General features: G+C 45.6%; 2 protein-coding genes across 2 annotated transcripts; both read right to left on the minus strand.

Annotated features, from left to right (window-relative positions):
• Nucleotides 1–66: 66 nt before the first annotated feature.
• Nucleotides 67–10,647, minus strand: LOC145655642 (serine/threonine-protein kinase 10-like). The gene is made up of 3 exons (XM_081709131.1): nt 10,068–10,647; nt 1,480–1,644; nt 67–177 (listed from the first exon to the last, which is right to left on the minus strand). The coding sequence occupies exons 1-3, from the start codon at nt 10,215–10,217 to the stop codon at nt 82–84; spliced, it is 411 nt and encodes a 136-aa protein (XP_081565257.1). The 5' UTR covers nt 10,218–10,647; the 3' UTR covers nt 67–81.
• Nucleotides 10,648–10,944: 297 nt separating this feature from the next.
• Nucleotides 10,945–13,908, minus strand: cytl1 (cytokine like 1). Its single transcript, XM_081709129.1, is given in 5 exon segments — nt 10,945–11,175; nt 11,357–11,442; nt 13,206–13,352; nt 13,614–13,657; nt 13,758–13,908. Coding segments are annotated over 4 exon segments (402 nt in total). The 3' UTR covers nt 10,945–11,175; nt 11,357–11,382.
• Between the last annotated feature and the right edge of the window lie 1,092 nt (nt 13,909–15,000).

Genomic DNA, 15,000 nt, shown 5'->3' on the forward strand with positions numbered 1-15,000 from the left:
ACTCTGGTGATGTTTAAAGAGATGTTTCGCTGGGGGAGAAAGCGTAGAAACCACCGTCGCTACGGCACTCGGCTCCACGGTTCAAAGGTCAACCCAAGATGAGCGTGCAAAGGGCCACCAACAGGAAAACACCTCCTCCCTTACGTCCGGCGTGTGGTACAGTGGCTCTGAAACACACTGGTGCCATAGGCAGCAGAAACGAACAAAGACCAACTGTCCCACGCAAGGCCGACAACAGGCTCTTACATTTACAGCAATGAGACGAATGATTCTGTTTCAAATCTATACGCTGCTGTCCATGTGTGGAAAATCTCACATCACAGCAGCAGCTAAAAACCAGACAAAACGAAATCAGCCTTTAGGGTTACGCATGTAATGGCAGTCAGAAGCCTGTCAAGGGTTCAGGGATCATTCAGACAGCCTGCCGATCTGCACTGAATGTTTACAAACAAACAAAACACACTTTCTGATCCATATCTACATTTTATATAAATCTGACCCTCCCCCTTAGCTGGTCCCTTCAGTCGTACTCATCAGAATGATACAGCAAGAATGTTTGGTAACAGTATGAAGTATGGATACTTACGTTATTGATTTGTTTGATTAATTGATTAATTAATTGATTTATTGATTCATTCCATGTATTAATCTCATTCCAGGATTCCTGGCTCATTCTGTAGTGAGTCTGAGCTGAACAGCTTGCTGGAGGTCATGACCTGGTACATTCACACAGCGGTTTCCACTCAAAACGACACTATATCCTACGGCAGGACCCGGATTCCACAGGATTCCACACGCTCCGCTCATTCCACTACAGCACAAGTTTCCTTATGGATGAAATTTTCAGCCTCAGAGGAAAAGGTCCATACATCATGAGATGACCAATCAGAAGAAAGGGGTGTGTGATGTGAACCAGACGACAAACTCGAAGACAAAGCGGAGTTGGGCAAAATGAGTGTAGCAACAAATTTTGCAGCTGTAACGGTCAGAGTAGGTGAAGAGGCAGGTGACAGGATCTCAACAAAACAAACGTTTACATGAAAAATATCTGAAAACAGACACAGAGGAGATTCTGTCTGATTTAAAAACAGTTCTAAAGTCAGAAACTCAGCAACACCACATAGTTCCCAACACTTTAGGTGTTTACGCCCCACTGGTCTCACGGCTGGGGTTGGTCAGTCCTCTCGTGCAACAGGTCTATACTACTCTATACGATGTACAGCCTCTGTGATTGGCTGTCACCTTGGGCACAGTTAACAGCAGCATTGCACATAATTACTGTCACAGTGATTTTATGAAATAAATACTTTGGCACACGTGTGGCACAGCATCGCGTGTCATGTTTTATGACTCCAGCCCATTTTGAGATGCAGCAAAATATTTCTGCCAAAGTCAACAGCTGATGCCACACACACACTGATCAGAAGCTACGCAGGCTGAGTAATCTCCCCCACAGACACGCAGGGTCAGTAATCTCACCCAGAGTTTTTGTTCATAGAAGAAAGCATCCAGCAGCTTGACGATGTACTGGTGGTTGCAGGACGCGAGGATGTCGATCTCCACCATGTAGTCCTCCAGATCCTCCTCGCTCTTCGCCTCGATCACCTTGGCAGCCGCGAGTGCGCCACTTTCCTTGTTATGCGCCTGAAACAAGAAATTCACAAAATGTTCCACGTCAGTGCACAAATCCTCCACTCCTGGAATTAGCATGAGTAGCCTAGCCGCTAGCCGCTAGCGCAGGGGACCCTGGAGCTGCCTGGAGGTGAATCCCAGCACGTCCCAGCGAGTCCCAGCAGCGTGTGGAGCAGACAGACGGCACACGGCAGGATGGTGCGTCTGCTCAGGGCATTAAGACCACCCAGTGCTTGGCTGCCCAGCAGGGGAGAGGCTTGTTTACAGATCATCAGCGTTTACAGTTAGATACCCGTTTACATTCTGAAGGGAGGCTAGGCAAGAACAAAAATTAAAATCAACAGAAAGTCGCACTATTACAGGCAAGCAGAGTGAGGTCTGCGCACAGAAAATGACGAGCCTAATTTCACCCTAAATATTCCCAGTTCCAGACCAGGTCGGTCTGCCACAGACAGCCCTGACCCTAGGGGCGGTTAGACACACGTCACCACAGACAGCCCTGACCCTAGGGGCGGTTAGACAAGTCACCACAGACAGCCCTGACCCTAGGGGCAGTTAGACCCAAGTCACCACAGACAGCCCTGACCCTAGGGGCAGTTAGACAAGTCACCACAGACAGCCCTGACCCTAGGGGCAGTTAGACCCAAGTCACCACAGACAGCCCTGACCCTAGGGGCGGTTAGACACACGTCACCACAGACAGCCCTGACCCTAGGGGCAGTTAGACCCAAGTCACCACAGACAGCCCTGACCCTAGGGGCGGTTAGACAAGTCACCACAGACAGCCCTGACCCTAGGGGCGGTTAGACACGTCACCACAGACAGCCCTAACCCTAGGGGCAGTTAGACAAGTCACCACAGACAGCCCTGACCCTAGGGGCGGTTAGACACACGTCACCACAGTGGGGTCGTGTTGACAGCTCTGTGCTGTACCGGACATTGTGGTCACTGAAGTCTTAAATCATGAAAATACATTCTGTTTCTTCACTTTATTACTAAAAAGACGTGGCTCACTACTCACTCTCAATATGTTATTGATGTTTATTCATTATCCTTCATTTGCATAAGCGATTCCTTTAAGAGTCTAAGAAGGTGTGCAGTGTAGTGTCACTTTAAGGTCTGATTTCCCAGCATGTAGCAGATTCTCGTCACCCGTTGAAAACCGATAGTCTGTGTGAATGCTACACGCCCGCTTTAGCCGCAAATGCTGCAGGAGGCGGAGCCTCCGCCTCCAGTTGGGGTGTTTTCAGAGGAAACTCACCATGACTCGAGGCCACTTCCTTTCACATTCTACTTGCAGACGTCTGAAGCCTGACTTTTTTGCTAAAGGCTGAAGCGTTCACACTGTAGAAGGAGACAAAAGCTCCAATACACAACAGTCTGGCCACAAAGTTTAAGGTGAAAAGCAACATGTCCATCATGTCAGGTTAACAGAGCAAAAACTGCATCAAGGATGCATCAAGGAAGCAATGTAAAATGACAGACACGCACAGGCATCTATAACCACTACACCTCTTCCCTCTCATGAAACCTTCTCAGGACCACAGGCCCTGGCAACGAAGGCAAACCGCCCAAACATGACAGAGGCTGGGAGGGTCTCGCTGACCGTCCTCCTTCTTCTCTAAGGTAATATTTCTGTGACCTTCTGTGACCAAGAGGATACTGACAGTGTGAGGAGGGAAAACGTAAAAGAAGAAGAAAAGTTTTATAGATGCATGGGGACGTGCATGGGGGCTTTTATATGTAGGTCAAATTAAACAGACTGCTGGGGTTCAGTAACAGAGACTGAAGAGAAAACATCTGGAGAAATCTGCAGCCTGCCCCGTGCAGCACACACACACACACACACACACACACACACACACACACACACACACACAGTGACACAGAGATACATACACACACACACAGACCCACGCACAGAACCTCTTCCTTTATCCAAAATGCAAGTAAGCAGAGCAGAGCTGAATGTGCAGTTTTTGTAAATGGGAGTGTACAATCCCAGCATTACCCTACGCATGACAGTCTTCAGGGTTAGAAACTCAGTCATGTTCTTAAATGACCTACAGACTTTACCAACGCATGAATCACATGCATTTATCACAATGCATTCATCAGGTTGTATTAGTGGCCACTGATGCTACACGTTAAATGAAAATAACAATAATTGTAAAATAATAATAATATTAATAATAAAAGAAAAATGCTTTTAAAATGAGGTCATCTCCCTCCCCTGCACACTGCAGCAGTGGGTTGCTAAGGGGCGTGTCTTGAGCACGCCATCGGATATTACTAACAGCGGCAGTGCCACACAGCACATGGGGTCCACAGAGCGGACCAGGGCCCTGCTGGAGCACCCGCTTGCCTCGGGACACAAAATCAGAGCACAAGTTCACCCAGTTACTGTGTTGTGGGTCAAGCCAAATACTCAGACTTAGCATGGCCAACCTCATCCATGAGATCTACAGCCAACACCCATAAACTCATTTCGCATAATGGCAAATAAATACCTTTCCAGGACAGGTGAAGCAATTCTGCTGTCCATTAGCAGGGCCATGCAGGAGTATCCCAGTTTTTAGAGAAGACTTAAAAAAGGAAAGAAAGTATTTCTCCACCTCTCTGCATGAGCAGATGAACAGAAGAAAAGGGAATATGTTCTCAGGAGCTACTGTAGAATCTCTGTTTGGGGGAATATGTTCTCAGGAGCTACTGTATAATCTCTGTTTAGGGGAATATGTTCTCAGGAGCTACTGTAGAATCTCTGTTTGGGGGAATATGTTCTCAGGAGCTACTGTATAATCTCTGTTTAGGGGAATATGTTCTCAGGAGCTACTGTAGAATCTCTGTTTAGGGGAATATGTTCTCAGGAGCTACTGTATAATCTCTGTTTGGGGGAATATGTTCACAGGAGCTACTGTAGAATCTCTGTTTGGGGGAATATGTTCTCAGGAGCTACTGTATAATCTCTGTTTAGGGGAATATGTTCTCAGGAGCTACTGTATAATCTCTGTTTGGGGGAATATGTTCTCAGGAGCTACTGTAGAATCTCTGTTTGGGGGAATATGTTCTCAGGAGCTACTGTATAATCTCTGTTTAGGGGAATATGTTCTCAGGAGCTACTGTAGAATCTCTGTTTGGGGGAATATGTTCTCAGGAGCTACTGTAGAATCTCTGTTTGGGGGAATATGTTCTCGAGATCTGCTGCATGGAGAAAACCAGCTGGCTGTTGCCACCTAAGCAAAACTCCAGACACTCACCTGAGTACAGAGGTCATCAGGCACAGTGAGGCTCAAAGTGATCGGATTAGTTACGTGTTCCCTCATCACAAACGTGCAGCGCAATTTATTAGCAGTGAAGTGGGTTTACCTGGTGGGTGTGAAGAGATTCTAAACTACATTCTTGAGCATTACATCTCAATCACCGTTTGACCTTTCATCAATGTTCTCCACAATGTTCTCCACAATGTTCTCCACACTGCACAGAAATGCCCAACGGTGACCAGAAGGGTAGAGAGACAGACCCAGAGAGACTGGAGCAGACCCTGACGCTTTCAAACTTTCCTGTTAGTCGAGATTCCAGCTTTACTGAGTTTTGCAACATGTCACCCTTTAATCTGCAGGGTAATCATCTGAAGAATCCTGACAGGTGATGGATGAAGAATGTACATTTTGAAGTCATGAGCACATTATGAGAATTTCATCCCAGACGCTTGTGCATGAGTCTGGTTAAACCTCAACGAAGCAGGACATACTGGAGGCAAGCCAGAGTGTCCTGACACGGAAGGATTTCAGTCTCAGGAAAGCTACGTTTCCATCCAAGTGATTTTGTTTCTCAAAAAAATTGCTTTAGCACTTAAAAATTCTACTGATATTGACAACACTTTTTCCGTTAAACTTTCATGCATGAATTATTTGTTAATACCTGAGATTTTGCGAAAAATTGCGAAAACTCTCAGGTTCTGACACCATCCTAACGCTATAATTATCCACTTATGTTTTCAGTCTTGTATTCATTTCACCATTATCTCCTCTGGATATTAAATAACTGTGCTAATTATAGTTGGGATATAATTATTATAAACTGGCCAATATTTAGCAGCTGTGCAAGTCTGTTCATGACATCAGTCATTATGGGAATATTAAGAAAGTCAAACCTACACAATTTCGTGAAATCACAGATGAAATATGTCAACATGTTTTGTTGTCAGCAAACCAAAACTTGTGTGACAACCATTTTTGCAGGAAAAACATTACATAATACAAGTGACATCACATAAAGCATTTTAGCATTAAAGCAAATTTAACAGAAACAAGCTAATGAGCCGAAAAAAATCACAAATGTCTTCACAAATTTTTCATTTTCTTGATTGTAATTTACATAGAAAGTAGATGGAAACATAGCTAGTGTTAAAAGAGACATTAATGACATGCAAGTTTGAAACCCATGACTCAGACCATCATCATCAAACAGAGCATGGCATCAGAAGAGTGATGGCACCAGAGCATAGCACCACAGCATGGCACCAGAAGAGTGATGGCACCAGGGCATAGCACCACAGCATGGCACCAGAAGAGTGATGGCACCAGGGCATAGCACCACAGCATGGCACCAGAAGAGTGATGGCACCAGGGCATAGCACCACAGCATGGCACCAGAAGAGTGATGGCACCAGGGCATAGCACCACAGCATGGCACCAGAAGAGTGATGGCACCAGAAGAGTGATGGCACCAGAGCATAGCACCACAGCATGGCACCAGAAGAGTGATGGCACCAGGGCATAGCACCACAGCATGGCACCAGAAGAGTGATGGCACCAGAAGAGTGATGGCACCAGAAGAGTGATGGCACCAGAAGAGTGATGGCACCAGAGCATGGTACCAGAAGAGTGATGGCACCAGAAGAGTGATGGCACCACAGCATGGCACCAGAGGAGTGATGGCACCACAGCATGGCACCAGAAGAGTGATGGCACCACAGCATGGCACCAGAAGAGTGAAGGCCCTTGGTGGGCGTTTAGCAAGACCATGACTGTTGTGTGAGTGTATGAGCCACTGCATGTGTCAGGAGACTGCATTCATTCTGTTAGCCAGGGTTGGGCACAGGGTTGGGCACAGGGTTGGGCACAGGGTTAGGCACAGGGTTAGGCACAGGGTTAGGCACAGGGTTAGCTTAACATCATCTCAGGCAATCCCTTTCTGCCAAAGCAGGTTGGATAAACACAGATGCAACATCCTTTATCAACATGTCCAAACATGAAACTAAGAGAAGAGGCTTGAGGCTGTGCTGCTATTTTCAGTCATCTTGGACGTGCTTTATAAGTGTAACCTGGGTGATATTTGATTGAAACCAAGCTCACAAAATTTCAAACTCTAATATCCACACATACAAAGACACACTAACTGTAACTGCTCGAAAGTATATTATTTACACTTTTAAACCACCATGTGCCTTTCTCAGTCAAGGAGGTTACATGAAGCTCTAATAACCCGCAGGAACGTGGCGTAGGCACAACACGTCCCCGAGCGAGCTCCCTCAGAGTGGGAAGACACCCACCGAGGTCAGTCCCTTATCTGGGCGAGCCCACCACAGCTGGAAGGAACCGATTACACTCGCTCAGAATCATGTGACCGTAGCGTGTGATTACACCCACCCAGCTCACCTTCACTTCCCCTTTTCTAGAGCTTTTACAGTGAAGATGAAGACCACAGAACACATGGGCTTCAGTAATTTACTATTAAGCATTTACACTCAGTTAAACAAATAGTAATAATAACAACAACAACACCACCAACGTCCTGTGGATCAGATGCAGTGTTTGTAAGGGACAGTTATGTCCCATTTTTCTTGTCCTCCAGTCCATCACGACCCCTCATGCCCCCACCGCCAGGACGACACAGCGACTGGAAGAATGTTTCCAGCACTGTGGAAACATCCAAAAGGGTGCACAACACCTTGGTGAGCCACTTAACTTCACCTTCACTTCACACAGCAAACACCAAAATAAGGGCAACATCGTTACAGCCCATCGGGGGAGGGGAAGAAAAGCAGGGGCGGGCAAACCCTGTTGTCATGGCAACCAAAGTTCCGGGCTCCATGATCCTTACAGAAGTTGGCCCGAATGTGCTGAAGCTTTCTGCCCAATCCATGGGTTCTCTGACTCCCCAAACCCTGCCGGACCTTCTCCCAGAAGCGCGAGTTAGGCCTCCAAGATCTCTGCCCACGACATGCTTCGGATGGGGAAAGTCCAGGAGATCCTCCAAGATTTCCCACACCAGGAATTTCACCACTTGAGCTTTTCTTAGTCTCAACAGACTCCAAATCATCTGAGTCACTTACAGCTGGAAACAAACGCATGCGTGTAACGTCTTCTGTGTTTACAAGCCACTGCGATCTCCTTCAGTGACATCACTGACGCAGTAACCTCTCAGCTTCAGACTAAAGTTTGCACACTGAACACAGTCAGCTGACTTCAAAGAAATGCTTGTGCGAGCCTAAAGATCTCCATTGCAGACATTTCTAAACTCCCACACAGGCTCAGTCCAAGTTTTAACTGTGCAATGTCCGGAAAAATGTGTAGACCATCTAAATACACTTTAGACTGCGGTGCACAATGGCCATAATCAGCTATTCAGAATTCACTGCCTTAGTCAGCAGGTTTCTTCTATGAATTGGCAAAATTCTTTCACAGCCGCATACATCCTTGTTTAGAAGCCTGACAGCAGTGAGGTGCAGCTCTTGTACAGGCAGGCTGCAGCTCTTTTCAGTTTCATCAATATACCAGAAGGCCTTTCACCTGACCAACATCCTTCCCAGCCCTCCAGGCAGGAAACACTGTGTTGCGAGAGCGCGTCTGTCAACAGGGACACCACAAACTCAGAAGGTGTGAACTGGAATGGAAAAACCCCGTTGGAGTTCCAGCAGGGATTTCAGGGATGCTAGCACCTCTGAGCAATATCCTCATACCAGGCCTGAGCCCCACCTTCAACAAGTGCAATTTACACCTTCCGTCTCCCATATTGAACACGGCATGTTCAGACAAACACAGACAAGCAGAAGACATTTCCTTCTTCCTCCAACACACCTGACTCAGGTAATGGAGGGCACAGAGTGACATTGGGAGCTGGTGTAGCGGTCTCACCAGGGAGACTCTGACCGTGCAGCATGGTCACAAAGCCCTGCTGCTACAGCAAGCGCTAGCAACACCAAGGTCATGGGCTTGTCTGTAGGAGGTCACGCCCACGGATGCAGGTACAGCAGGGGCGCAAACCTGCTGTAGTACGCAGTGCCATCACGCTGCCAGACTTGGCCGTGTGCCATCGCTGGGCTACAGTAATAAAAGCACTTTGATAAGGAAAAGAACAAGGCAACAGATTTAACTCTACTCTCAATGCATGACTGAAACATGACCCAGAAACATCTGTACCTCACATCTAAATCTCCAAATGTGAAAATAATCCTAAAACAAATCTAACATGAGAGCGATTTTATTCTGAGGGGAGTAGGATGTTAACTTTGGGCTAAGCCATGGTGGCTGTCCAGCGGTAGTGTTAGTACTCCCCTCCACCCACTGGAACTCCAGCAGATTCCAGTCTCCTCCCAGTTTGTCTTCACGCTGGGAGGTGAGACCATTCCCTTCTAACGATCAGGGCAACCCACACTAGACCTCCACACTCAACCCCACAACTACAGCAACTCTTAGTCTGACAGCTGTACACTAGTACATAGATAACAATGTTAGGACCACTGACTGACTTCTGTGTCTGCAAAATGAAATAGTAAAGAAACAAATAATTTAAAATAATATATTTCATTAAAAATAATATTTTTTTGGTTCAGACTCTTCGGGTCTTTTTTCTTTTCTTTTTTTACATTGTACTGTCTATATTTGTTCATCCATTTTTGACAATTACCAATTATCTTAATAAATACCAAGTATTTGTTTATGTACTCATCACACATTCATTAATCTAGTCATTGGTCAATTTGTGCATGTACATTTGTGTTTATTTTTAATTAATTTTGCAAAAACATGAAAAGACTTCCACAGAAGAACTAATAGGGGCATTCTCTTCTAAAACAGTCAGTTATGGGTCAAGTCTTTCAGTAACTTCATATTGTTCACTCAAGGGAAAAATATCACAGGCAGACTAATAATCAGACTACTAATGCCACTCCCATAGTCTATTAAAGCAAGTTTAAAACCAACGTAGGACCTCACCACAGAGTTTGAGTTCTTTCACTGTGAGAAAGGTGCTAGTTTCGCTGGGCAGCACTGTGAGACATTCCAGCCTTTGGTCTCGGAGCAGACCTGCGTTGCCTCTGGTTTGGGGACCGGAGCTAAAGGTGTGTGAATGTGTGAGGTGTCATCTCATCGGTGTGAGGCGTGCAGTGTGCGGGGCCGGTTAGGGAGCTTCGGTCCAGAAGCCAAACTCACCTTGTACACCTTCCCGAAGGCTCCATCACCAAGCTCTCCTACAACCTCCCAGATGTCGTTGGGATTCAGGTCGCGATGGACGTGCTGATACTGCTTCCCCTTCTTCTTGTCAAGAGTCGGAAGACGAAAGATCTTCCCGAATATCGACATGTTGTGTAAAAAGCAAAACCGCGACGCAGCAAAAACGCTTTTGATTCTCGTGAGTAATGTACGGTGTGGCCGCGGACCTCGCCAGGGGTCCCCCCGGGGGTCTCCAAAAACGCTCACCGCGCACGCGGGTTCAACGATCCGGTACTCCAGTGGGAGACAACAGTCATAGTCAGTAAAAAACCCAGACTAAAGCCAAACTAGAACCCAAACTAAAGCCCAGACTAAAACCCAAATTAAAGCCCAGATTAAAGCCCAGATTAAAGCCCTGTCTCAAACGGCTCCGACTGCTCCGTCCAGACTCCGGCACGCGCTGAGAACAGTTACTCCCTTTGCTGAAACCATCCCGCCGTTCACGTGGCCATGACCGGAGTCTCGTCTCCACCTGTAGCCTTGCTCGAGCGCAGGCTCGCGAGGTAAACTGCTGCCAAACATACTGGCCTTCGCAGTCCCGCCCACTGCTGCGACTTCGCAGTTCTGGGAGTTGTAGTCTCAAGACTACACGCCGCCTTCATTTCTTGGTTCTTGGGTGTCTGCGATAATTCAGTTGCGCCGTTTCGTTTCGTTTAACTCGCATTGCACATTCATTCTTTATTAGCAAACTACAACACGTTTAAGTTTAACTGCTTTAGATGGCGAGGCGAGGATACACTTCAACAAAGGTGTTATTCCTTACGAGAATAAACAAATTAGCTATAATTGAAAAATACAGGACAATGTGGCCTTTTATGAAAGTTCAATGACGTTTATTAATCATATCTATTAATAAGGACATCACCTTGTACACAACCGCCATCTAGTGGTCGTAGATTGAATACAGAACTCAGAAGGTGAAAGGCAGTGATTGATATTTGAAAAAGATGAAAAGTTTAAATGAGCATTCACAGGTTATTACGATTTACTGAAGACATTCGTTATATTTATTAGAAGACATCATGAATCCAGCCATCACGTGAATCATCTGAAAAAAGAGCACATTTAATCATATATACAAATGAAATATTTAATTTAATTACTTATATACAAATCGAATATTTTATTTAGCCATTGCCCCTCGTGTTAGTTAAATACATATTCAAAAAAGTGCAGGACATGTAAGAAAACATCATCATATATGAATATTATGTTAATTATATTCTCACCAGTAAGCGTCTGCCACTGTTTCCTTTCAGCCTCCAGGGCGTCTGCGTTCCAGCACAGCACAGTCATTGTAGGTGAAGACCAGCTCCTGAAGAAGATACGACAGCCTCAATCCACTTAAACACCCCAGCAAACAGAACTATCAAATAATCTGAGGGAATACTGAGGAAGGGTGGCACAGCGTAGCATCTCGCTGAAGCAGTTCTGTCAGACAAGTGTGAGATGTGGCTGTTCTTTACTCCTGCATAGACATCGCTTAGAATAAAAGAACATTTTAGCCAGGACTGCTGGAGTTACTCATTCCTGTTGTAGCTCAAACCTTTACATTATTAGGAGTGTTACCTGCTCATTCACTGAGATGCTCTGTTGTTGTTGTTGTTGTTGTTGTTGTTGTTGTTTGGTTAGTTTGTGATTTCCTTTCATTATTGGTTGTTTATTTCCTTGATGTTATTTGCATTACCTGATAGATTTGTTTGATATAAAATGACCAATAAGCCTAATTGATTTGTCATTAAAATCCTTTTGTGTGCTGTTATCTAATTCCGTTTTTTCAGCAATTATTGCTAACATTGTTAACCTCATGTATTGTGTATTATGGCATCATTCCCAAAGCAACGGAAGCAGAAGCGTCACCAAAACAAAAACAAGAAAAGAACAATTTAAGGGAACTCTCATGTGGGGGGGGTGAAGCAGAGTCACCAGTGCCCCCAGAATGTTGCCCTACGCCACTGATCCAGACCGGCTCTACCAGCCATGCTCCCAAAAGCCGCCGGTCCATTTTAAGACTGCATATGAAGAGGAAGTCGATGGGTAGTCTCCGTAGTCAAATGTTCCTGCTCTAGAAAAAGACATTCTAGCACCTAATTACTTAAGATTACAGGCAGAAAGGTTTCACTGCTGTTTAAATATTTTCATGTGAGTGTTTTATCTCATGCCCTCCTTGACAGTTCCTGCACTCAGACACCACACACACACACAAACACACAAACACACGTTTCCATCCCAGCTGCTCCTCTGTAGGATAAAGTCACGCTGCTCTGTGTTTTTAAGGACTAATTGATTGTTTCTATTTGATAACCTTGGCGATATTTCAGTTACAGAAGAGACTAGCCGTGATGTAGAATCATGTTGTAGCTGCACTTTGTGTGCACGTTTGTTGGAGGAGAATTCTAGCCAATGCGATTATGCTCCGTCGTCTGTCAGTCAGCTGTTGCAAATGAATTATTTATATTGTATATCTATGATGAATCTAGGCTCTTATTCGTGCGACCACACAGAACGGAGTTTACCAGCCTGCTCGTAACGGCTCCCCCGGAGGCCGCAGCCGCCCACTGGCGTCCGTTTACTGCGCTTCTGTGCAGGAATATTCGGATTTCGGCCACTTAACGATCCTGCCGAAAGTGCCCTCAGAATGAACGAACAGGCGCTCTGCTTTGCTCCGAGTTTCTGATGTTTCGTTGAAAGCAGACGCAAGTTTATTCTCACGAGCGCCTTACATGGACCTCCCGTGTCTGCACGACAATCGCAGCCTGCGCGAGATGTAAAGTGCTAAAGGAAAAGCGCGTTATGTGCGCTCGAGGAAACCAGTATGTCGCTGCGGGAAGCTTTAGGAGAACGTCTTTGCACGTGCATGAAAATAGGAGTCGGTTTTTGTTTTATTACCGTTTCCATTTTCAAAGACTTTTTATGAAAAAAAAAATAAACTCTGTAATATATTTCACGTACTTGTGAATATTCTCAGTTTTGAAAAAATAACTAATTGAAGGCAAACGTCCCCAAAGCTTTGACCAATACTGTAGTATCTGCCCTGATCTAACCGCTGGTGGGGTAATTGTTGACGTAACTGCCTACCCCACGGCATCTCTACCAGATGATGACGTACAGCTGCCTGATGGTGGCGCGCAGGCTCTGCACGTGCCTCGTGTAGGCGCAGCGTCGCTGGCGCATGCCCTCCAGCGAAGACTCGTACGAACCCATCACGGTCATCATGCACGCGTTCTGCGCCCGCACACCAGCGTACGTAAAAAGGCTTGAGCAGTCTGCGTCGTGCACATCAGCCGTTTGGCTTGACGCTGGCATGACTCATGCAGAATTCAACCATTTAAAACACTGATGGGTATTTCTATTACATGTATTATAACAGAGTGAAAAAAGGAAGTAATCTTGACATCTGAACCACAATATTAGGACAAATATCATTGTTTATACGTTTCCAGAATGACGTATACATTTGAATGCATCGGCCTTTGTGATACTTACGTGGACATCAATGTACAGGTCAGGCAGATGTGCTGTGCACCTCCACTGAAAGAACAACCACAACAGACTCACAGCAAGCCCTGAGATTAACCCGAGATCAACCTGAGATTAGCAGATGACAGGTTCGGTCCAGCCAGAGACTTATGGTTTTGTGATCCCTCTTGATCTCAGCTGCTCACTGCGTAATGTCTTTCCCCATGTTGAGCACTTTTTGCTAGCAGGTTGGTGGTATCGGGTATGGCTGACCCCACAGCAGGGGCAGAGTCACCAGCTCAAGCAGTGCATATCCCAGCATGCTGGAGATGGTGTGAACAACACCGCCTCACTGTTTGCTATTTATTCGCTTTTCTCTGCTGAGATGATCCAGGCATGCCTGTGATAACCCCAAAATACACAACATATAAATCAGTCATGGAAGAATGTCCCTAAACACTATCACATGGTGTATCAGCAGAGTGGCTTGGACACTGTGGTTTTACCACTGAGACAGTGTTGCCAGAAAATGGTCCCAATGTGGGCTTTTGGAAAGAGCATGAGTGGGTGTGTCTGAGCTGGAAGAGAAGAGACAGGAAGCCTTCTGAGATAACATCAGCAATACGAGAAATTAACAATAGAGAGTGAAGAGAGTGACGTGTCACATAATGACAAAGAGTGAAGTGACTCAGAAGGAGAGTGAAGTGTCACGTAATGACAGAAAGAGTGAAGTGTCTCAGAAGGAGAGTGAAGTGTCACACAATGACAGAAAGAGTGAAGTGTCTCAGAAGGAGAGTGAAGTGTCACATAATGACAGAAAGAGTGAAGTGTCTCAGGAGAGTGAAGTGTCACATAATGACAGAAAGAGTGAAGTGTCTCAGAAGGAGAGTGAAGTGTCACATAATGACAGAAAGAGTGAAGTGTCTCAGAAGGAGAGTGAAGTGTCACATAATGACAGAAAGAGTGAAGTGTCTCAGAAGGAGAGTGAAGTGTCACATAATGACAGAAAGAGTGAAGTGTCTCAGAAGGAGAGTGAAGTGTTGCATGACAGAAAGAGTGAAGTGTCTCAGGAGAGTGAAGTGTCACATAATGACAGAAAGAGTGAAGTGTCTCAGAAGGAGAGTGAAGTGTTGCATGACAGAAAGAGTGAAGTGTCTCAGGAGAGTGAAGTGTCACATAATGACAGAAAGAGTGAAGTGTCTCAGAAGGAGAGTGAAGTGTTGCATGACAGAAAGAGTGAAGTGTCTCAGAAGGAGAGTGAAGTGTCACATAATGACAGAAAGAGTGAAGTGTCTCAGAAGGAGAGTGAAGTGTCACATAATGACAGAAAGAGTGAAGTGTCTCAGAAGGAGAGTGAAGTGTCACATAATGACAGAAAGAGTGAAGTGTCTCAGAAGGAGAGTGAAGTGTTGCA

Source organism: Electrophorus electricus, unplaced genomic scaffold (genome assembly GCF_041902795.1).
Source record: "Electrophorus electricus isolate QZ-2024a unplaced genomic scaffold, ASM4190279v1 Scaffold306, whole genome shotgun sequence".
NCBI lineage: Eukaryota > Metazoa > Chordata > Actinopteri > Gymnotiformes > Gymnotidae > Electrophorus > Electrophorus electricus.

Excerpts from the sequence above, each read along its gene's own strand:
- LOC145655642 (XM_081709131.1), bottom strand. The coding sequence starts at position 10,217 with ATGTCGATATTCGGGAAGATCTTTCGTCTTCCGACTCTTGACAAGAAG. Across the intron at positions 1,645-10,067 it reads CCTTCGGGAAGGTGTACAAG|GCGCATAACAAGGAAAGTGG; the intron begins GTGAGTTTGGCT and ends TTCTTGTTTCAG. Across the intron at positions 178-1,479 it reads TCTATGAACAAAAACTCTGG|TGTGTTTCAGAGCCACTGTA; the intron begins GTGAGATTACTG and ends CTATGGCACCAG.